Source organism: Malus sylvestris, chromosome 5 (genome assembly GCF_916048215.2).
Source record: "Malus sylvestris chromosome 5, drMalSylv7.2, whole genome shotgun sequence".
NCBI lineage: Eukaryota > Viridiplantae > Streptophyta > Magnoliopsida > Rosales > Rosaceae > Malus > Malus sylvestris.
Genome location: NC_062264.1, coordinates 13,481,128 through 13,505,053, shown reverse-complemented (window position 1 = coordinate 13,505,053; position 23,926 = coordinate 13,481,128). Strand labels below are relative to the sequence as shown.

Genomic DNA, 23,926 nt, shown 5'->3' with positions numbered 1-23,926 from the left:
CGTTTGTTTTACGTACTTTTAATTGTAACAAAAATTCACACAAAATTTGTTTGTAGAACTAATGCCATGAATGTCATCAAATTCCTACACCAATTTTAATGAATTTATAATCCTCTTTGAAAAATTGTTATTGGAGAAGGCTAATGAGGTCATTTTAAGTGATTAGTGATATATATAGACAAGTGTAATTCCCACCTCAATGTCTTATCTTCCCACCTACCTTTTTATGAAATTTTTAATTACAAATTTGTCCATTTGTAAAACGACTAATAAGGACCTTAGTTACCCCCTTTTGCATTAATGTTTTTTTTTTATAGAAAAGAAAAAAGAAAAGTTTGGGCGTGATAACTCTCATGCTATGTTTCGAAAATTTGTCTCCCTTAAACCCTAACTCATCCTTCCAATCTCCTTTCATTCAAAGAAAGCAAAATCATTGAGATAAAGCAAAAAGAATGAACTTAGAAGATGACGTTTCTATGGAAGAAGTAGATGATTATGTTTCCGTCCAAGAGGTAAAAGATAATTTTATTTGGGTCATCTTGATTTGTCGACATCGTACAATTGAAGCCGTGACTTTTTATTTGAATTTGCATTAGGTTAGGGTGCAATTTGTTTCACGTTTTTCTATGAGAATTCCGAGACTTCGTTTTCATTAGGTTATCGTAGATTTGTTTTTTAATAAGGTTTCCTTGAATAATTGTTTCCCTCTTTTCCTTTCTATAGTATTATTGAATTTTATATAATTAATTGCCCTTCAAATAATCAAAAGGTGAAACCCAAATCTCACACCATTTGCTTCATACTAGGCACACATTGTTTCAAAGCCTTTTGACGGTGATGAACTTCATTGCTTCATCCTTGGTTCGTTTTCCATCTCCTTCATTGTAAATCGCACCTCCCACCACCTTCAGACTTTAACCTCCCCCACCTCCCACCACCTTCAACCTCCATTACTTCAACCTCTCCCGCCTCCCATCTCCTTCATTGATAGGAGTATATTTATGCGACTTCGTTAGCTTGTTTCTTAGCATTTATGTTGTTAGTTCCTAGTTATTTTATTATTTTAAGCTATTTTTGTGTATTTATAGATCCAAAGGGCTAAAGTGGCAAGAAAGTGTATTTTGGGGTATTTTGGAGCAGTTTTGGGCTTGGAATGGATAACACATGCATGGAGCAAGGTGGACGGATGAATTTGAAGACCAAAAAAGACTAGGAATGTGCTAAGAAGATGAAGGAATTAAGTCATGAAGAAGGGAAGAATTTGGAGCCATGTGTTCCCTTCCATGTCCCCTTGTTGCATCAAACTTTCCCTTTCACTTTGTGTCATAACTTTCCCTTGTGTCATAACTTTCCCTTTCCCTTTCACTTTGTGTCATAACTTTCTCTTTACCTTTCACTTTGTGTCATAACTCTTCCTTGTCCCATATGCATTTCCTTCTACTATAAATAAAATTCTTTGCCACACCATTCAAATAATCCATCATTCACCAGATTTCATCCATCCTCCACCACAATCCATTCACCATTCTACACATCCATCCATTTCTAGCCGCACCCATTCACCACCATACATACTTTCAGCCATTCGTCCATAAAAACCACCACTCAAACCTTCACCTAACCCTTGTGCCTTAGCAAAGAAGAAGAAGGAGAACCCTTGGACGTGCTTGCTATTCAAGTTAGAGTTGCTGGAACGTTTTAGGTGTAATCGTTCTTTTGTTTTCAATGTTTAAGTTTAATAATCTTTGTTTTGTGAGTATGAAGAACTAAACCCTTCTTAGCTAGTGGGAATTTCGAAACCATGATTATACTTGCAATATAATTTTATTACATCCAGTTGTGATTCCATTAATTGTGAATTCAATTTACTTATTTGTTTGAATTAAACTTGTTTGTGTATATGGGTTGAGAGTGCACACTTAATTTTCATGCATAAATCTGATGCTAGGATATAAGGGAGTTTCACCTAATCATTACAAACTTATATTCATGAGCAGTGGAGGCTGCTAGTCACAATTGTGTTAAGTAAATTCCTGGCATAAGTATCATGCGCTTTCATAGTTACGAATGCATTGTCAATACTTATGATTTTCATATAACTTAATGATCTTTGATTGTATCTCTATTATGCGCTTTCATGTAGGGAACTTTTGAAGAGTAATTTGATTGCGACGCTCTATTTCCGTCCAATTCAATGACATAAGGAAAATCTGAGGATTAATTTAAGCGTATCTAATTAATCTGGGGTGTTGAGGTTCATGGTTTATTGAAAAGCAACTAGAAATCGTTTTATATGCAAGTATGTCATGTGTGGAGAAAGACCTATCTAGCCCATCATCCATCTAATTCAACCAAATTCGTTCAAAAATCTGTCTAAGTCTGTATTTATTTGTTTCACTTTATTTTCGTCCAAAACCAAAACCCCATTTACTTTAGAGTGTCTAATTAGTTAGAATCTGTCCTAGTTGTGTTTTTAAGTGTTTTGAGTGAAGTTAAAACCAATTTTTGTCCAAAGTCATTCCTAGTGTCTAGTTTGAGTCTAATTAGTTGTTTTAAGCTGCTTTGAGTCTTTTAAGTTTGTTTTGAGTCATTAGAGTCTAGTTAAGTGTTTTTAAGTTAATTTTGTGTTTTTGAGTCAGTTTAGAGTTGATTAGCAATCCCTCCTAATCCCCGGTCCAGAACGATCTCTACTTATACATATACTATAATTGTCAAAAGAGGGTTTTAATTTGCATGTTAAGTTAGTTTTCGCATCAAATTTTGGCGCCGTTGCCGAGGATTAGCAACTTTGCTAATCCCTTGTTATTTCTTTTTGTTTATTTTAGTGTGTTTTTGTTATAGTTTCTGACTTTGTTTCGTTTTCTTGGTTTAGGTACTAGTTTATGACTTAGAGTTCTCAACCGGTTCGTGAGCATATCTTAGACTTTGACGACGATTTCGAGCGGACTTTGAGACGGAAGAGGAATCAACAAGAATCCAATCCACCTAGCCCTGACCCCGTGCTTGAAGAAGAAGAAGTAGAAGAGCAAGAGGAGGCCACGACAAGGATTTTTTAAGAAGCACAAGACATGGCACCAGAAAATCGAACAATCAAGGAGCTTTCCGCTTCGGGATTGGATAATGCCATGCCCTTATGTATTCAATATCCAAGGGTGGCCCAAGACAAGACCGACGAGTTTGAATTAAAGTCCAGCTTATTGCACCATATTCCTAAGTTCCATGGGTTGTCCATGGAAGATCCTAATAAACATTTGAAGGAGTTCGAGGTTGTTTGTTCGAGCATGACCCCTGTGAATGTTGATAGGAGCATTCTGAAAATGAAAGCTTTTCCCTTTTCTCTCTTGGAAAAGGCTAAAGATTGGTTGTATGAACTAGCCCCCGAAACTGTCACATCCTGTGAGAGTATGAAACGGGCGTTTTTTGAGAAGTTTTTCCCAACTTCTCTAGTCATTCTTCTACACAAAAGGATTAGTGGCATTCAGCAAAACCAAGGTGAATCATTCCCAGCATACTACGAGCAATTCAAGACCTTTGTTGCCTCATGTTCTCAGCATTAAATGAAAGAGGAGCTTCTTCTTCAATATTTTTACGAAGGGCTTCTACCAATTGAACGCCAAATGCTAGATGCCTCAGCAGAAGAAGCTTTGGTAGACAAAACACCTATGGCTACCAAGACCTTAATTGCTAACCGCGCCTTGAATGCTCAACAATATGAAGGCGTTGGCCAAAGAGACACCCCACGGTAGCACCATGTGAATGAGGTAAGTGTTATTTCCGAACTTCAAAATCAAATGGCTAATCTTACTACTCTTCTTTCATAGGTGATTGAAGGACCCAAGGTACAAAGTGTAGTAGCTTGTGGTGTGTGCTCAATGCAAAGACGTCTTACGGATAAGCGCCCTCAATTAATCGAGAATGGAGGGTGGGAATCTGTCAATGTCGTGGGTTTCGGGAGCCAAAACCAACCAAGGAGTGATCCTTTCTCTAATACATACAATCCAGGTTGTAAAGAACATCCAAATTTCAAGTGGATAGAGCCCCAACAAACCCAACAATAAAGTGCATTTAGGCAGCAACCTCCGGGATTCTACCAAAGGCCATACGCACCCACACAACCTTAAGCACAACCTGCCCAACCCAAATCAGGTTCGTTCATAGATAATGATCAAAATTTTCAATTATTAACTTTTATGGCGCAGGGAATGCAAAATAGAGACAAAAAAGTGGATGAATTGGAGAAGCAAGTAGGGTAGATTGCAGAGTTCATGGGCCAATTCAGAAAGCAAGGTAAGTTGCCTAGTTCAACCGTTGTCAACCCGAAAGGAGGATTCAAATTTGCAAAAGCAATCATGTTGTGAAGTGGAAAACAAGTTGGAACAGCCCCACAACCATCTAAATCAGCCCCAACAGAGGACGAGAAGTTGCAACTCGAGGAAGAGGAATAAAAGCAGGCCACGACAAGGGTAGAACCACTCATGCCGTAGCCACCTAAACACCCCAATTCGTCCTTCAAAGGTAAGGAGGTTCCAAATTCGATTATTTCTAATGTTATTCCCCCAAATATACATTTTCCTCGCAAATTCATGCAATTAAAGAAGGAGGAGGCTGAAAAGGACATTTTGGAAACATTTAGAAAAGTACAAGTCAATATACCACTTTTGGATGCAATTAAGCAAGTTCCAAGGTATGCCAAGTTTTTAAAAGAACTTTGCACCACTAGGAAGAGAATTTCGAACAAGGAGGTTGTCAAGGTAAGTGAAAATGTTTCAGCCATCTGACAACGTAAAATGCCTCCTAAATGCAAGGATCCTGGTAGTTTTACAATTCCTTGTGTTATTGGCAATAATCGTTTTGAACATGCCATGCTAGACTTAGGTGCATCTATTCATGTCATGCCTTATTCCATTTATGCATCTATGAACTTAGCTGAGTTAAAAAATGATGGTGTGATTATTCAATTGGTTGATCGATCTAATGCCTACCCAAAGGGAGTTTTGGAAGATGTTTTAGTGCAGGTCAATCATTTAATCTTTCCGGCGGATTTCTACGTGCTTGAAATGGACGAATCAGCCATTCCCCTTCATTACCAATCCTCTTTGGAAGACCATTCATGAAAACTGCCTGCACTAAGATTGATGTGTTTAATGGGACCTTGACAATGGAATTTGATGGGGAAGTTATTAATTTCAATCTTTCTGAATCTATCAAGTATCTTAGTGATGATCATTCATGTTTTTCTATTGATGTAATTGATTCCTTGGCGCATGACCATTTTGAACAATTGAATGAAGATGCACATGAATTGGTTATTACAAGAGGAATGGAGTTCAAAAACAATGGATCAGCCACACTGCCTACCCACGGCATGCATGGAGAACATCATGTCGTGCCTCCTAATGAAGATATGATTGAAATAGTGGCTGTCTTCGAATCATTGCCACCACAATCTAGTAAGTTTTTGGACCCAATTTCAATTTCAGTTTCGGCTAATAAGCCACTTCCTTCAGTTGTGCAGCCACCTTCCCTTGAACTAAAACCATTGCCAAGCCATTTAAAGTATGCTTTCTTGGGAGACCAAGTGACCTTGCCCGTCATTGTCTCTTCCTCACTCACGGCACAAGAAGAAGATAAGTTGGTGAGGGTGCTAAAAGAGTACAAAACAGCAATTGGGTGGACATTGGCCGACATTAAAGGAATCAGCCTTACCACATGTATGCATCGTATACTTTTGGAGGAGGGGTCTAAAACATCTCGAGAGGCTCAACGCCGACTCAACCCTCCAATGATGGAAGTTGTGAAGAAGGAGATAATCAAGTTACTTGATTGTGGAGTGATCTATCCAATTTCAGATAGTCGTTAGATTTCTCCGGTTCAATGTGTTCCAAAGAAATCTGGAGTAACTGTGGTGACAAATGCCAAAAATGAGCTTGTGCCTACTTGAATCCAAACATGTTGGAGGGTTTGTATCGATTATAGGAAGCTCAATGCCACTACAAGGAAGGATCACTTCCCTTTGCCATTCATTGACCAAATGCTTGAAAGGTTAGCAGGTTATGCATTTTATTATTTTCTGGATGGATATTCAGGTTATAATCAAATTGTGATAGCCTCGGAAGATCAAGAAAAAAACACTTTCACATGCCCTTTTGGTACATTTGCTTATCATCGCATGCCATTTGGTTTATGCAATGCACCTGCCACATTTCAAAGATGCATGATGAGCATATTTTCAGATTATATTGAGAAGATTATTAAGGTTTTTATGGATGATTTCAGCGGGTTTGGTGATTCATTTGATTGTTGTTTGAATAATCTTAGTTTGATTTTAAAACGATGGATTGAAACCAACCTTGTTCTAAATTGGGAAAAATATCATTTCATGGTTAACCAAGGCATAGTTTTAGGTCATATCATCTCTGAAAAAGGAATTGAGGTTGATAAATCAAAGATAGATCTTGTGCGCCACTTACCCTCTCCTATTTCGGTTAAAGAGGTTCGTTCTTTTTTTGGACATGCAGGTTTCTATCGAAGATTCATCAAGGATTTCTCAAAGGTTTCCCAACCTCTTTGCCGTCTCCTTAAAAAAGAAGTGACTTGTGACTTCAACGAGGAATGCAAGGCAGTCTTCCAACACCTCAAGGAGTTGCTGACCACTACCTCAATCATTGTTCCACCTGATTGGAGCCTTCATTTTGAGCTCATGTGTGATGCATTCGATTATGCGTTAGGGGCTGTTTTAGGCCAAAGGAAGGACAAGAAGCCGCATGTTATCTACTACGCATCCCGGACACTGAATGATGCTCAATTAAACTATTCTACCACTGAAAAAGAACTTCTTGCCATTGTCTTTGCTTTAGATAAATTTCGATCATATTTACTTGGTACTAAAGTTATTATTTTCACTGATCATGCAGCTTTAAAGTATTTGCTCACCAAGAAAGAAGCCAAACCAAGGCTAATTCGATGGATGCTGCTTCTTCAAGAGTTTGACATCGAAATTCGAGACAAAAAGGGGAGTGAAAATGTGGTGGCTGACCACCTAAGCCGTATGGTACATGAGGAGTCTTCCTTACCTATTTCAGAAACATTCCCTGATGAGCAATTGTTGTCCATTAAGGTAAGTGAGCCTTGGTATGCTGATTTGGTGAATTATTTGGTGGCTAAACAAGTTCCAAACACTCTAAACAGAAACCAACGTGATAAATTGAAAAATGATGCTAGATTTTATGTTTGGGATGATCCATACTTGTGGAAATATTGCTCGGATCATATTATACGTAAGTGTGTGCATGATATGGAGATCAATTCTATTTTAACCTTCTGTCACACTTATGCATGTGGGGGACACTTTGGGACACAACGTACAACCTTTAAGGTTTTAGAGAAGTGGATTTTATTGGCCAACTCTATTTAAGGATGCTAGAACCTTTTGTATGTCTTGTGATCATTGCCAAAGAATGGGTAATATAAGTGCAAGGGATCAAATGCCGCAAAATGTCATACTTCCTGTTGAAATTTTTGGGGCATTGATTTTATGGGTCCTTTTCCTTCATCACATGGTTTCCTTTATATCTTACTTGTTGTGGATTATGTGTCGAAATGGGTGGAAGCAAAAGCCACCCAAACTAATGATTCTCGAGTGGTTGCAGATTTCATTAGGACTAACCTATTTGCAAGGTTTGGAATGCCAAGAGTAATCATAAGTGATGGAGGGTCTCACTTTTGCAATAGAACCATTGAGGTTTTGCTCAAGAAGTACAACGTTACGCATAAGGTTTCAACACCTTATCATCCTCAAACCAATAGGCAAGCCGAGGTTTCAAATAGGGAGATCAAGCAGATTCTAGATAAGACCGTTGGGCCAACAAGGAAGGATTGGAGCTTGCGTTTGGATGATGCATTGTGGGCATATCAAACGACATATAAAACACCCATTGGCATGTCCCCATTTCGGCTCATCTATGGCAAACCATGTTATCTTCCCGTAGAATTGAGCACAAGGCGCATTGGGCTGTCAAAACATTCAACATGGACCTTGATGCCATTGGAATTCATAGGAAGCTCCAAATGAATGAATGTGAAGAGATTAGGCATAAGGCTTATGAGAACGCTCGAATTTACAAGGAGAAGACAAAGGCTTTCCATGACAAGATGATTCAAGGCAAATCATTCTCCATTAGGCAGAAAGTGTTACTCTTTAATTCCCGCCTTCGATTGTTTCCTGGTAAGTTGTGTTCTAAATGGGTTGGCCCGTTTGTTATTACTAATGTCTTCCCTTATGGTGCAGTCCAAGTTCAAAGCTTGAAAACAGGACAAGAATTCAAAGTGAATGGACATCGGTTAAAGCCCTACTATGAGAATTTCGAGGAGCATGTTGTGGAGGATGTACCCCTCCATGCCGTGGGTACTAGTGAAGCTTAACATGGCAGATTCGTTCAGCTGGAAGACGTTAAAGCAAGCGCTTCTTGGGAGGCAACCCATGCATTCAACAAGGAGAAGATGGAACTTTCACTCCCAACCCAGATTTGAGTTCTTAAACTCTTCCCTTTGCCGTTTTATTTTTCCATGCTTAGTTTGTTGTTTGTTTGTTTGCTTTTGTGTGAGTTTATGATTGAAACATTGAGGACAATGTTTGATTTAAGTGTGGGGGAGTAAACAAGTGTTTTTATGCAATTTCGGGGGATTCTATCACCTATCACTTTTAATGTTGTTTCTCACTATTTTTCAGTGTTTTTAGTGCATTTTGAGCTATTTTGAAGTAAAAATCCAAAAATTTGAAAAAAATATGGAAAAATTGTTTTGAAAACCCAAAAAGAGTTGTTTTTTAGTTGTTTTTGTGTGTTTGTTTGTGTCTTAGGGTACCTTCCAACACAATGATGAAGATTTGGTTTTTAAGTACATGACTGTTGAAAAAAGTTACAAACATGTATGGAAGTTTGATATGCTCTTTGGTTTATGCTTGGTTGTAGTTATAGTTTACGAATTCACATGTAATCACAAAGGATAAAATCAGTTTTTGTAACATGCTTGAAGGAAGGAACTCAAACTAACGCTACATCCCTGAGAGACTTGAGCCTAAACGTTATTTGGAGAGTTATTAATCTGTGCATTCTTGTTTTCTAAGTCGTTGCATGATCTCATTATTCTTTGCTTGGTTGCTACTTAGAATGCGTTTCATCACTATAAATCCAAATACTAGAACTCATGCCCGTTCCATTCAAAGCATGACATTGATTTGCATAACACATATTCAAGATGAAGTTGTTTAGTGAACCAAAGCCAAATAGCCAAACCCACCTTTGTCTTTTGTTTTGTAGGTTTAAACCCCATTGAGCCTTGTTTAGCCTATTTTCTTTGTTAACCACATTATCCTTACCTAGCCTAGAATAGGACTTTCCGTACCCTTGTTCTTGAAGTATAGTAGAGCATGACTTAGAAGTAATTCCTTTTGAGTGACATTATTGCAGAAAACAAGTGTGGAGGAAGGGTTTTCAAAGTGTGTGTTTTGTGTACCAAATTGAAAAGGCACGGCATAAATAGAAAAAGAAAAAAAAAGAAATTTGTGAAAAGAAAGAAAAAGAGTTGAAAATAAGTGAGAATGAGCTCACAAATGTTGGTTGTTGAAGAAAGGGTCCAAAAGTTTGAATTTGACCCTAAGTATTGCATGAACCTTCCCTTTGTGTTTAAAGTGGATTTTTTTTTGCATTCAAAAGTGAATCCTATATGTCAAAATCATTACTTTGCTCACTATTACTTTAAGAACATTTTTCTATCCTTACCTTTCCTTGTTAGCCAATACCTTAGCCCCGTTACAACCCTTGACTTCCATCTTGAGTGTTGTGTGTTTCAATATGTGGAGTTTGGAATTGGTATGAGCCTATGATATCACTAGTTCTCACTTCTAAGTAGTAGCATTCCGTTCATGAGATCATATATATTCATGCATTAATAATTCCAGAAATTGCTTTCTTTGTTTAAAACATATATGAGTACTAGTTGTTATGTTTACATCAATCTTCTCACATATACCTAGTGTAGGGTGTGTAATCAGAAAATTTGAGTGAAAATTGAGTGCATATCTAGTAAGGAATTGAGGGAATTCTCTAAGGCATGTTACTACATTCAAAATGTGTTTTAAATGATTAAATATGAGCTAGTGAATGGTGACTATGATTAAGTATGCTCAAGGGTAAGGATTGCTAAAATTTAAGTGAGTAGTGATCTTTGGCATGTCATGTTTCATTGGAAATCCCTGAGGCAAATGTTGGAAGGTCTAGGTTCTGTTTTATTTGTTTTGTTTTGCTCTAGGACTAGCAAAAGCTAAGTGTAGGGGAATTTGATAAGAGCATATTTATGCGACTTAGTTAGCTTGTTTCTTAGCATTTATGTTGTTAGTTCCTAGTTATTTTATTATTTTAAGCTATTTTCGTGTGTTTATAGGTCCAAAGGGCTAAAGTGGCAAGAAAGTGTATTTTGGGGCATTTTGGAGCAGTTTTGGGCTTGGAATGGATAGCACATGCATGGAGCAAGGTGGATGGACGAATTTGAAGACCAAAAGAGACTAGGAATGTGCTAAGAAGATGAAGGAATTAAGTCATGAAGGAGGAAAGAAATTGGAGCCATATGTTCCCTTCCATGTCCCCTTGTTGCATCAAACTTTCCCTTTCACTTTGTGTCATAACTTTCCCTTTCCCTTTCACTTTGTGTCATAACTTTCTCTTTACCTTTCACTTTGTGTCATAACATTCCCTTTCCCTTTCACTTTGTGTCATAACTTTCTCTTTACCTTTCACTTTGTGTCATAACTCTTCCTTGTCCCCTATGCCTTTCCTTCTCCTATAAATAAAAGCCTTTGCCACACCATTCAAATAATCCATCCTTCACCAGATTTCATCCATCCTCCACCACAATCCATTCACCATTCTACACATCTACCCACTTCCAGCCGCACCCATTCACCACCATACATACTTTCAGCCATTCGTCCATAAAAACCACCACTCAAACCTTCACCCAACCCTTGTGTCGCAGCAAAGAAGAAGAAGGCGAACCCTTGGACATGCTTGTTATTCAAGTTAGAGTTGCTGGAACGTTTTAGGTGTAATCTTTCTTTTGTTTTCAAAGTTTAAGTTTAATAATCTTTGTTTTGTGAGTATAAGGAACTAAACCCTTCTTAGCTAGGGGGAATTTCGAAACCATGATTATACTTGGAATATAATTTGATTATATCCAGTTGTGATTCCATAAATTGTGAATTCAATTTACTTATCTGTTTGAATTAAACTTGTTTGTGTATGTGGGTTGAGAGTGCACACTTAATTTACATGCATAAATCTAATGCTAGGATATAAGGGAGTTTCACCTAATCGTTAAAAACTTATATTCATGAGTGGTGGAGGTTGCTAGTCACAATTGTGTTAAGTAAATTCCTGGCATAAGTATCATGCGCTTTCATAGTTACGAATGTCTTGTCAATACTTATGATTTTCATATAACTTAATGATCTTTGATTGTATCTCTATTATGCGCTTTCATGTAGGGAACTTTTGAAGAGTAATTTGATTGCGACGCACTATTTCCGTCCAATTCAATGACATAAGGAAAATCTAAGGATTAATTTAAGCGTACCTAATTAATCTGGGGTGTTGAGGTTCATGGTTTATTGAAAAGCAACTAGAAATCGTTTTATATGCAAGTGTGTCATGTGTGGAGAAAGACCTTCTATCTAGCCCATCATCCATCTAATTCAACCAAATTCGTTCAAAAATCTGTCTAAGTCTTTATTTATTTGTTTCACTTTATTTTCATCCAAAACCAAATCCCCCTTTACTTTAGAGTGTCTAATTAGTTAGAATCTGTCCTAGTTGTGTTTTTAAGTGTTTTGAGTTAAGTTAAAACCAATTTTTGTCCAAAGTCATTCCTAGTGTCTAGTTTGAGTCTAATTAGTTGTTTTAAGCTATCTTGAGTCTTTTAAGTTTGTTTTGAGTCATTAGAGTCTAGTTAAGTGTTTTTAAGTTTATTTTTGTGTTTTTGAGTTAGTTTAGAGTTGATTAGCAATCCTTCCTAATCCCCGGTCCAGAACGATCCCTACTTATACATATACTACAATTGTCAAAAGAGGGTTTTAATTTGTGTGTTAAGTTAATTTTCGCATCAAGTGTCTGTTTCCTGTTCTATGATTGTGCATTCGGATTCAAATAGGTTTGTGGATTCAAACACTTCGATGCAGTGTCTGTTTCCTGTTCTGTGATTATGCATTGAGATTCAAATAGGTTTGTGGATTCAGAAACTACAACGCAGTGTTTGATTTTGGTTCTATGGATTCACACACTTCGTTGCAGTGCCTGTTTCCTATTCTGTGATTGTGCATTGAGATTCAAATAGGTTTGTGGATTCAGAAACTACAACACAGTGTTTGTTTTAGGTTCTATGGATTCACACACTTCGTTGCAGTGCCTATTTCCTATTTTATGATTGTGCATTGAGATTCAAATAGTTTTGTGGATTCAGACACTGCAACGCAATGTCTGTTTCTGATTCTGTGGAATCAAACACTTCGTTGCAGTGTCTGTTTCCTATTATAAACGATAATAAAAAGAGAAGTACATATATGCATACACACAAATATATCAAAAAACAAACCTGAAGCTCCACGAATACAACCGTTGTCATCGGCCTTGACTACCTTGGAAGTATCAATGTCGCCACTCCCAGTGCTGATAAAGACAGAAGTTATCAGATTAAATCAAGGGTTCTAGTAATACCAATTCAATGCTCAAATAAATTAGTTTAATTATAGTTACCAATTGAGAACATCTAGGACTTTCGACCTTTGCATCAGATGTAACTTGTAATCCAGAAGCAGCTGGATCCACTCCAAAATCTGATTCAAAGTTTCAGTTCAACAGCTTAATTTCCTCAAGTTAGAAAATCAATCTGATACTCGATAACCTAATTTTCTTAATCACGCCTAATTGCAGCTATAATCACACATTCCTTTCATATTAGAGGAATCAAACAGAACATATACGTTTAGAATTAGAGCAATTCTCCTTCCTACAATTTTCTTTCTTCATTTTCTTTTCTCCCAAACAGAAATTAAGTGATTGAAGTGATTAAGTTATCGAAGATAGTGATGAATGCACCGCGACCGTCGTAGTTGGGATACGCATCGATGAATCGATCGACGTCAATTTCTTTCTTCAGCATGAGGGAGGCCAAGAACGTGGACTCGTTCAACTTGAAATTGGTCAGAGCACCATTATCGTCTCCACTGCCTCCGCCAACATCGCCGATTGCAGAGCAAGGCCCCCCAGACCCTATGGGCAAAGAAGACGCCACGGCAGAGGAAGACGTGGGGAGGACGGTCGGTGAGGCGTCTTCTTCTTCATGGATTTTATAATGACTTAAAGCTTAAGTGGCATTCATCATTGACCTTTGCCTAATTAATAAAAATATATCATTGATTAAGTTCAAAATAAAAATATGTCATTGATATATGGCTTAATAGTAAAGTTTTTAATGACCTTTGGCTAAATTACCTTATATATAATACCATAATTGTCGTTGACGAGTGAACCAAAAATTTCAAGAATAAACAAATTAATTGTTTTTTCTTTTCGGACGGAAGAAAGTTACTTGGTTTACTACTTGACCCAAAGAAAATAAAACGATCATAATTTCTTTTATCTTACAGCAACTTCCAAGAAAATACTCAGGTGAGGTTGACGTGGCAGTCCATAGTGCATACAAAACAAACATTCAGCTCTCAGAGTTTGATCCCCTCCCGTTTCATTTTATGTGCCACCTGCATTATATATAATAATACTTCAGTACTCAATAGTTAATATTTATTTTTTGATTTTCAATGATAGTATACATGCTTTATTCTTTAAAAATAATAAATATGTTATTTAACTTTTCTTAAACTTTAAAACATAAAAATATATTTATTTTATCAGGCCAAATCAAAAGTGAGTGTATAAAGTACTTGCTAATTTTTTTTTACTTGAATAAATGATATTATCTACACTAGGAAGATGAAAGAGTATGTTAAGCCTAAGACTCACAATAAGTTAGCAAATGCGGTTTAAGTTCGTTTTTAGCCAGAATCGAATCTAAAACCTCTCAATCACAAGAAAAAAAAATTATTAAACTATAATATTAAGGGGCAATATTCACTAGCTAATTCCTAAGTAATATTTTTATATGTGCGCAAAAAAAAAAAAAAAAAAAAAAAAAAAGGATTCCAGCTACCAGGACAAAAATAAAATTAAATAAAAATTCGGCTACCCCGATCTTTACCTCAAATCCACACGTTTCTCGAAATAACAAATGGTACCTACTGTCACAAATAGAATGGTCCCACTCTATCATTAAGTAGGGTGCATTTTTCTTGCAGAAGGATCCTCTCCCGAGCAATTTTCTAGGGATCCTAGGAATTCCGCAATCTTGTCTATTTATCGTATATCGTGTGGTCAGAAATCATTTAAAATTTAAATTTTAAAATTAAAATATGAATAGTACCTAACGAAAACTGACCGCACAATATAAAATGAACGGACAAAATTGCAAGATCCCTAAGATCCTTAGGAATTGCTCAGGAGAGGATCCTGGTCCTTTTCTTGCTATTCTGGAACAGTAATAATATTCGTTATCTTATTTTTTAATATTAAAAAATATATAAATTTTTACATTTTATGTGTATTTAGTAGACAATCTTGAAATTTATAGGCATTTAACAATGATAAATAAATCACGAGTATCACCACGAGGTTGGTGAAACCGATGTTTGCCTTTGTTGGGTCTATTTAATCCCGTTGCGTCCCTCATCCCACAACCAAACACCGCGCATCCACTACTTTATCTCCTACTTCTTTCTCTTGTCTAACTAAAATCCCTCTCTCTCCTCTCCCTCGCCTTCTCTCTCTAGAAATTGTGATTACCCCCAATCCGCCAAGATTAGAGAGCCTTTGCTAGCCAATCCTCCGGACCGGAGGGCCGAAGATAATGCCCTCCCCGCACCTCCGATCAAAGTTGATCCGCCGAAGAAGCCCAAGAGGAACAAGTATGCGCTCGCTTGTGCTATTCTGGCCTCCATGACTTCAATCCTGATGGGTTATGGTAACTAAATCTGCTTATTCAAACTTTGATCGGCCTAATCAACTTACAATTTTCTGTTTTTTAGTTGTTAAACTCGATTGGCTTTGATAAATTTTGATTGGTATTTTATCAGATATTGGAGTGATGAGCGGAGCTTCAATCTACATCGAAAAGGACCTCAAGGTCACGGACACGCAAATCGAGATCATGATCGGCGTTATTGAAATCTACTCCCTCATTGGGTCCGCCATGGCCGGAAAAACTTCCGACTGGGTCGGCCGCCGCTACACCATAGTCATCTCCGGAGCGATTTTCTTCATCGGAGCGATTCTCATGGGGTTCTCCACCAACTACACCTTCCTCATGTGCGGCCGCTTTGTCGCCGGCATCGGAGTCGGCTACGCCCTCACGATTGCTCCCGTCTACAGCGCCGAGGTCTCTCCGACGTCGTCTCGCGGCTTCCTCACGTCTTTCCCAGAGGTTAGCTAGGCTGCTCCATTTAATATTTGACTTAACTTGCCAATTATGCCCTTTGGAGTGGTTAGAATAATTTTTCCTTTCTTAACGTAAAAGTTTTGTGTTTAGTGTTTGGTGTTTGGTGTTGAATCCTAGATGACCATATGTGCACATGTTTTTATTTTTTATACAATGATATTGAATATTAGAAAAGGTGATTTAGGCTTAGTCATTGAGTCTGTCATTCTATTTTTTTCTTTTTTTTCTTTTTTTCTTTTTATAAAGCAGTATTATCTATTGGAAATAGATTTGGCTAAATCACACAAGATGGTTTTATTCGTTTTTGATGAAAATCGAACCTAAAATCTCTCACTTACAAATGAAAGAATACCATTAGACTGAAACATTAAATGGTAAATCTGTCATTCATCTTATTCGAACACGAGGCATGTGAGGCATAAATAAAAAGAAGGAAACTATTAGAGAAAACAAAATTTGCAAGCCAAATAATGTGATTGTTGATGATTGAATCATTATTTATGCATTAATTAACGTTTTTGTTTCTTATTGGTGACACATTATTTAGTTTGTAAATTTTGTTTAAAATTTTGGTCTCTAGCATTATCACACCAGTGGTTGTGTTAAAATGGTTTAAAGTTTAGAATTTCGGGGTCTCTAACATTACCACATCAGTGGTTGTGTTCAAATGTGTTTGATTTAAAAAAGAAGGTTGTAAGTCACCGAGTCTGCATTATTTAGACTATAGCTTGTGTAAACTAAATATAAAAAAAAAACCAATGAAGAAAATAGGGCTGCAATAGCGTGTCAGTTTTCGTTTCTCCATCTTTAATTGGGATTGATTTGTAATTTTCTTTTTCTATACGCCATTGATTGTGTTTGTATTGTTTGATCAATCTCTGAGAACCTGTTATTACATGGACGTAAGAAAAATCAACCAGGGGATTTAGAACTTAAGGGCATTATGGGAAAGAAAATGAAAAAATAGATTAATTTTTTAGTTTATTTATTTATTTATTTTTATTTTAGTGGTTGGTAAGGTCCACGGGTCTTTTCTTCTTGATAGGTTTGGACAAACCGTCAAACACGACATTGACCGTTAGGCACTTGTGTATTTTGCCACCACGTTTCTGCTAATTTCCGACCTACTTTTCTTATTACAATAATTATTTTACTTCTTTAAAAAACAACTTGGACTTTTTTTTGTTTTGTTTTGAACAAATAATGGGGTGGAAAATTGGTTAGGTCTTACCATAAGTTAGCAATAATGCGGTTCAAATCCGTCTGCAGAGAGAATCGAACTTATGACCTCTTATCTACAAGTGAAGAAGAATACTGGTCACAGAACTAAGCGTTTGGGCTCTTTTAGTTGTACGGAAATGACAAAGTGGTCCTTGAGTTAATAAAAACAAAAAAGATGGAGTGGTATATTAGCACTGAAGTAGAATTTGGGTGGCCCATTTCTGCTAATAGTGAATGTGGTGTTTGTTCCAATTCACATTCCTAACTATTTCTTTGATATAGTGTTAAAATTACTTCTCTTTTAGCCTCATGCACTGAGTTAAAAGTTAAAACTAACGATATGTATACCACCATCTGTTTGTCTCTCTTCTCACATTCGTTCCCCTGTAAGAGTAGATAAATAGTAAAAAAAATTAAAAGTTTTTGTTATTTGGTCATTGTAGTCTTGAAATTTGTGAAAAGTATATATCAATTAATTTTATTTGTTTGAATTTATAATAGGTGTTTGTGAATATTGGCATATTATTGGGGTATTTATCCAACTATGCCTTCTCCTTTTGCCCTCTTGACTTGGGGTGGAGGCTCATGCTCGGTGTTGGCGCAATTCCCTCAGTTGGTCTAGCCGTCGGTGTCTTGGCAATGCCTGAGTCGCCTCGGTGGCTCGTCATGCAGGGTCGACTCGGCGAAGCCAAGCGAGTCCTGGACAGAACCTCAGACTCCAAAGAAGAGTCCATGCTCAGACTAGCCGACATCAAAGAAGCTGCTGGAATCCCCGAGGAGTGCAATGACGATATCGTTCAGGTCTCTGGTCACAGCCACGGTGAAGGCGTGTGGAAGGAGTTGCTTGTTCATCCGACACCAACCGTTCGTCATATTTTAATTGCAGCCATCGGTTTCCACTTCTTTCAGCAAGCCTCAGGTATAGACGCCCTTGTTTTGTACAGTCCAAGAGTCTTTGCAAAGGCTGGGATCACCAGCACAAACCAATTGCTACTCTGCACTGTGGGAGTTGGACTTTCCAAAACTGTCTTCACCTTAGTCGCGACTTTTTTCCTTGATCGGGTTGGACGGCGTCCACTACTGTTAACGAGTATGGCTGGTATGGTAGGCGCCCTGGTGTGTCTTGGTACAAGCCTTACCATTGTTGATCAACACGAAGGGGTTAGAATGACGTGGGCAGTTATTTTGTGCTTGTGCTGCGTATTAGCCTATGTCGGGTTCTTCTCAAGTGGGATTGGGCCCATTGCCTGGGTGTACAGCTCTGAGATCTTCCCGTTGAGGCTGCGGGCTCAAGGGTGTGGTATGGGAGTGGCCGTGAATAGGTTGATGAGTGGCATCCTCTCAATGACCTTCATTTCGTTGTATAAGGCCATCACAATGGGTGGTACCTTCTTTCTTTATGCGGCCATCGGCACTGTTGGTTGGATCTTCTTTTTTACGATGCTCCCGGAAACACAAGGCAGAACCCTTGAAGATATGGAGGTCTTGTTTGGTAAGTTCCACAAGTGGAGAAAAGCCAATAAACTGCTCGAAAAGAAAAAGCGAGTTGCTCATGGTGATATTGGCACGAGTGATCCGGACAACAGGGCGCACCTCTTAGCTTAGTGAGTGAATTTAAACAAGTACTAGAACTACACAACATCTCTTGAATTAAAACAAATTTATTGTACGCACCCGGTATATTAAGGGTGATTCCGCCCACTGGATCCTAATTTTGGAGGTTCAGTGGTCGTTTACTATCCTAGGAACTGCCTATCCGACGATCGAAAATTGCTCGTCTTAATTTGGTGACAAAGGATTGATGATTTTCGAGCCCGGAAACGAGGACGGAGCTTCTATCCAATGAAGAACACCAACCTAAGATGAAGTTAGGTATGTATTGTACAAGTTTGTTGGTCGGACTGTCGTTTTTTCAGTATTTGCCGTAGCTTTTTATTTGTTGTGGATACATTGGCACCCAACTACCGGAGAATATTGTTTTGGTGTCGATTGTAATAAAACATTTCCTATTGAAAAACTTATTTGTTATTCTCTTATTAAAAAAAAAAAAAAAAAAACGTAATGGAGAAAATGGGAGTATGAAAATCACTTCTTGTAATTTATTGACCCTAACTGGTGATTGTTATCATCTGAAAAGGAGGCCACCCATTAGGATTAATTATAAAATATGTTTTCAATCATTTTAAAATCACAAATTCCTTTGAAACACACTACGAAAGATTTGAGACTAAAAGATATACCAAAATATTACATTTACACATCAGATGGGAGTCGGAAAAAAAAGTTTTGGGGTGTTTTTAGCATTAGTCTTCTTAAAGATAAATGTTAAATCACAATTTACTACATTATTAAGTGAAGAGAGCATGACAGGCAAAACAGTATATTGTCGATTTTTCCTTGAATTTTTGTCTACTACTGATTCTCGTGTAGCCAAGTTCCCTTGAACTATTATAATTTATATATGATCGAACACTTTCCTATAATGTCATGTTTACTCATATTACTCGTCCAAATGTCATGTTCTTTTTCTTAAAAAAAAAAAAACAATTGGTGGCAAGTCACAGTTATCCATTTCTTTCGGATCCAAAAAGGCTATAAGAATTTCACCTTATCTGACTCATCAGCTCGAAACATTGAACTCAGAATCTCTCACATTACGTCCAAAGGTCATTCATCAGCCATTAATAATTGTGTCAATCAAAAGTCTTTGATACACGCTAGAGAACCCAAACTGTAGAGAAGAAAAAACTCAACTAATTTTCTTCAAAAACGTAATCAATTAAACTCAAAAGTGTCTTGTTTTGAAACTTTTAATCTTTTAAAGTGTAATAACAACAAGGGGTATGCTATCCACAGTCTTTATTAATTTTTGTTTTTTAATCTTCTTCAATTCACATGATCGATGATCAAAAATTAAAAATATGAGTGAAAAGTAATAAGGAATGTGAATATTACACCTTAACAACAATGACAAGCTCAAGGACGCAAGACCAGAAATATAAAATAAAATCAAGTCATATTTTCCCCAAGAAAATCATGGCCAAGTAACGTTTTCTTTGTCTCCATACTAAAATCTGACAGGTCAGGGGTGTGATTCATACACCTTTTTTACTTTTTGTACATCTTTTTAATTTTTGACTGTCGGATTAAATAAATTAAAAAATATTAAATAACAGAAATTAAGCAAGAGATATGAGAAGTAAAAAAAAATGTGTACATAACACACTGCTTTCATAAAGGTGAGATCACGCTTTTACATTCATGCCAAATGGTAGAAGATGGTCAAGTTAGATTTGGTTTGCCATATATATATTATACATATACTAAAACCCAAACTCGGGTGGCACTGTTTTTCACTGTTCTTGAACAGTGAACTACCGAAATTATCCTCCAATTACTCTTCGGAGTTCTTATTTTTTCCGTTTCTGTACAGCGAAGTGGCGGATTTACCCTTTCTGGCCACGCGTTTCGTTTGTGCTGTTCAGCCTTCCCATGCTTTTCCCTCATTGGTACCCACGTGTCCGTTTGCTTCTAAGCGATGTCGACACGTTAATCTGATTCCAACACTTCTCCACCCTCCCATTTTTGGTGGGGAAGGTGCTCGAAGGCTCTTCCATTTTCTTCCGTCGCTCTACCTTTTCTCTTCCTCTCTGTTTTTGTGCTTTTCTCCCTGCGTAAATCCTTCGTGTTTCCCTGCTTCTCTCCACCTCCTCCTCCGCCCAAGAACCACTGTTCAATCTGGTTTCTCTCGCTTTTTCCGATGGCGGTCAAGATTTTGTCATGGAGGAGAGGAATGATGGAGGTCAATCGGATCTTGAATACGATTTCTACCGCGAGACTTGCCCAGCAATTGAGACCATTGTGAGGTCGACGATGGTGCAGCTTTATTCCCACCAGAAGAATGTCTCTGCTCAGCTGCTGCGCCTCTTCTTCCGTGACTGCTTCATTCAGGTATATCCCAAACCCCAAGATTCTTTTTTTCTTCATCTTTGTGGCTATTTCTCATATGGGTTTTGTTCTGATTGCTCTTCTTTTAATCTTGATGCTACTTTTCTTCATCTTTGAGGGTTTTTCTCAAATGGGGTTTCTTCCAAATTCTAATCTTGCCCTGGGTTCTCTGACTTTCTTCATTTTTGTGTGGGTTTTTCTCGACGGTTTTTGTTTTGATTGTTCTAGATTTTTTGGTTTCTCCTGTGTTCATGGAAAAGTTTGGAACTTTTTCAGAAATTCCCAGAAAACTAACCTTTCCCTTTAGTTTCATGGTTTCTGGTGAATTGGGTAATTCCCATAATTAACTGTGGTTAATTTGAGCTTGCTTTTTATTTTTATTTTTGTGGGTAGTATTGACGTGATATCAGTAGCTTTCTGATGAGATTTGATGACAAAGATGAAATCTTTGAGCAGTGTGGGACTTGGGTTAAGTGTGGTTTTTCAATGCCTTTTCTTAGCTCTGATTGCAAAGCTTTACTATTTACTGTGGTGGAACAAGAAACACCAACAGAGAGATTGAGGAAATAAAATGTTTATGCATATTATTATGAATTTAATATATTTTCATTTATTTAAAAATAGAGATTAATTGTAAATGTAATACCTACAATATTTAACATAGCTTTTTTCTCAATGTCATTTTCCAATGCTTAACGTTTGCTTTTGTTTATGCATTTGATTGAAGTGTTATTTCATTTTTTAACATTTTTAATTGATTCATGTTTATGTTTGAATCAGAAAAAAAGCGTTGCTAATGATGTACCTGTGATGATGCAACGTTGATATGCTTCTGTGTCAATTTGGCTTCAGTTATTTGGTAAGAAAACTTACTTTAACCCGCCACTTTAATTCATTTTGTGTTATCAGTTTTCTTAAGTGGAAGCAATAAGTATGTTTTATACGGCATATTTTAAATAATTACATAAAAAATTAGTTTCTAAAGATTGGTGTGAAAATTTATAAACTGAATTTAAATTTAAGAAACGCATGAATGAATTTAGCAAAGAAAACAAAAAATGAGAACTATTTAAAATCATTTTCTTTTGTTTATGCGTTTGATTGAAGTGTTATTTCATTTTTTAACGCTTTTAATTAATTCATGTTTATGTTTGAATCAGTAAAGAAACGTTGCTAATGGTGTACCTGTGACGATGCAACGTTGATATGCTTCTGTGTTAATTTGGCTTCAGTTATTTGGTAAGAGAACTTACTTTAACCTCCCAGTTTAATTCATTTTGTGTTATCAGTTTTCTTAAGTGGAAGCAATAAGTATGTTTTATACAGCATATTTTAAATGATTACATAAAAAAATTACTTTCTAAAGATTGATGTGAAAATTTATAAACTGAATTTAAATTTAAGAAACGCATGAATGAATATAGCAAAGAAAACAAAAAATGAGAACTATTTTAAATTTTTTTAAATGTGTTCTAGGGTTTAGTAAGAAAAGTTGTTTCATGAGTTGTGTTTTGAGGTTTACGTTTATGATGTGAATAGAAATATGATTGAAATGCACATACAGTATTTTTAATATTTTAAGAGATGATGTTTATTGTCTGGAGAAAATAACAGCATCATTCCCACATGTTAAGTTTATTTATTTTTTCAATTATTCTGGAGAAAATCTGAGGCCAAGTTCTTCGCTCTTCTCAGTTTCTGCTGCTCATCAGTTGCCATCACACTATGTAATGAACTCTTCTTCGTCAAATATATCATCTTCTGATTGTGTAATCTTCATGGTCTGTTTGGTCTATTCCATTTCCAATTTGGATTCTCGCTGTTGGTTCTCTATTTGAAGTTGGGAAAAATTATGTTGCTTTTACAGTTTGATTAACAGTTCTTAATTAGTTTGGCAAATTCTTTTACTAAACATTGTTTTTACTCATATTTCTAACGTTGGAGGTTCATTCTGATTTGAGATGGAAATTAATGTTATCAAGAGTTTAAAATGTGATTTAAGACACAAACTATTATGATTTTGTAGAGAAAATAAGCTTTTAAATGAAACTAAGCTGTAAAAACAAAGTCAGGGTTAGGTTAAAGGGTTTAAGAGAGTAAAATTGGGATTATGAAGGGTTAGAGAGGTATGGGTGGGATTGGTTGAAGGATTTGATGGAAGCTAACTTAATTATGACGCCGTTACAAAAAAAAAAATCAAGGATAAGTTGAAGGGTTAGAAAGAAACTAGAGTGGAATTAATTGGAAACGAACCATTCACTAGAAATCGATATATCGATATATTTTTAGGTGTATTCGGAATACAAAGTAGTATAATAAGTGGTCCATGTGGTTTATATTTTCTATACTTTTTCTTATAATCTCTTATGCCTTGGTCTATTTTACTTTCTTGAATTCGATCTGTTTTTGTAGAAACTTGGTTGCATGGCAAGTTGGAAACGCACAAAAGTTTGATTGCGTCCTATAGAATTGCCCGAGAAGGTCAATCTCCATTTTGTGCAAAATCAGCCTTCTTTCTACACACAAAAACACTAGGTAAACACACTTAATCCTTATTTTGTTCATGATATAATTCTACTGTATAAATTTATTTCAATATTTTTTCCCTTGCCTGGGATGCTTCAAGACCAACATAGCAGAGGACAACTTTTAGTGTTGCAGTAAACAACATTTCCCATTAATGTTTTTGGACAGGAAGCAATTTGTGTTTTTTCGTATCCAAAGAACTTTGTAATATTTTTAATAGACAAAATTGGTTTCTCGTTTGATATTTAAATTTGTTTCGTTCATGATGAGGTTGTGTATAACTCAGTTTTTGACTCAAACATTATCTATGAAGATTGAAATTGCATAATCTTTCGTATAGTTTTCAATCCCGCAGCAACGTGCGGGTACAAATTCTAGTCCTTTCCTAAACATTAAGCGGAAATTAATTTCTTTCGTCAAAAAATAAACTACAACTTTTTCCTTCTCCTTGCACCAAAAAGTTAAAATCTAATAAAATTCTACAATACAGGTGTGTACCGGCGGTGTACGTACGTTATGCTTTCAAAAACGAATAAGGATTCTCTCCGGCTCCGGGAGTTTAATTAATAATATTTATTTATCGTACATTATGTAATTTTAAATTTTTAATTAAATATAAATAATACATAACGAA

The 23,926-nt window shown here is 36.6% G+C and overlaps 1 protein-coding gene and 1 long non-coding RNA gene across 7 annotated transcripts; both read left to right on the top strand.

The window, feature by feature from the left end:
• The first annotated feature begins 14,827 nt into the window (after positions 1-14,827).
• Positions 14,828-18,846, top strand: LOC126620750 (polyol transporter 5-like). Its single transcript, XM_050289027.1, has 3 exons — positions 14,828-15,123; positions 15,236-15,582; positions 17,320-18,846. The coding sequence occupies exons 1-3, from the start codon at positions 15,099-15,101 to the stop codon at positions 18,421-18,423; spliced, it is 1,476 nt and encodes a 491-aa protein (XP_050144984.1). The 5' UTR covers positions 14,828-15,098; the 3' UTR covers positions 18,424-18,846.
• A 1,511-nt stretch (positions 18,847-20,357) lies between these two features.
• Positions 20,358-23,555, top strand: LOC126620751 (uncharacterized). Of its 6 annotated transcripts, XR_007622653.1 has the most exons (5): positions 20,371-20,769; positions 21,547-21,625; positions 21,927-22,005; positions 22,462-22,493; positions 23,179-23,555. It is a non-coding gene; the product is annotated as an uncharacterized LOC126620751 (long non-coding RNA). The 6 variants fall into 6 exon arrangements; XR_007622651.1 differs by having other exon boundaries at positions 20,358-20,769; positions 21,927-22,493; XR_007622652.1 differs by having other exon boundaries at positions 20,372-20,769; positions 22,429-23,555.
• Positions 23,556-23,926: the final 371 nt, after the last annotated feature.

Bases quoted from the DNA above. Each gene is read 5' to 3' on its own strand.
- LOC126620750 (XM_050289027.1), top strand. From the start codon at position 15,099: ATGACTTCAATCCTGATGGGTTATG. The intron at 15,124-15,235 runs GTAACTAAATCT...GTATTTTATCAG, and splicing joins TTCAATCCTGATGGGTTATG to ATATTGGAGTGATGAGCGGA. The intron at 15,583-17,319 runs GTTAGCTAGGCT...AATTTATAATAG, and splicing joins TCCTCACGTCTTTCCCAGAG to GTGTTTGTGAATATTGGCAT.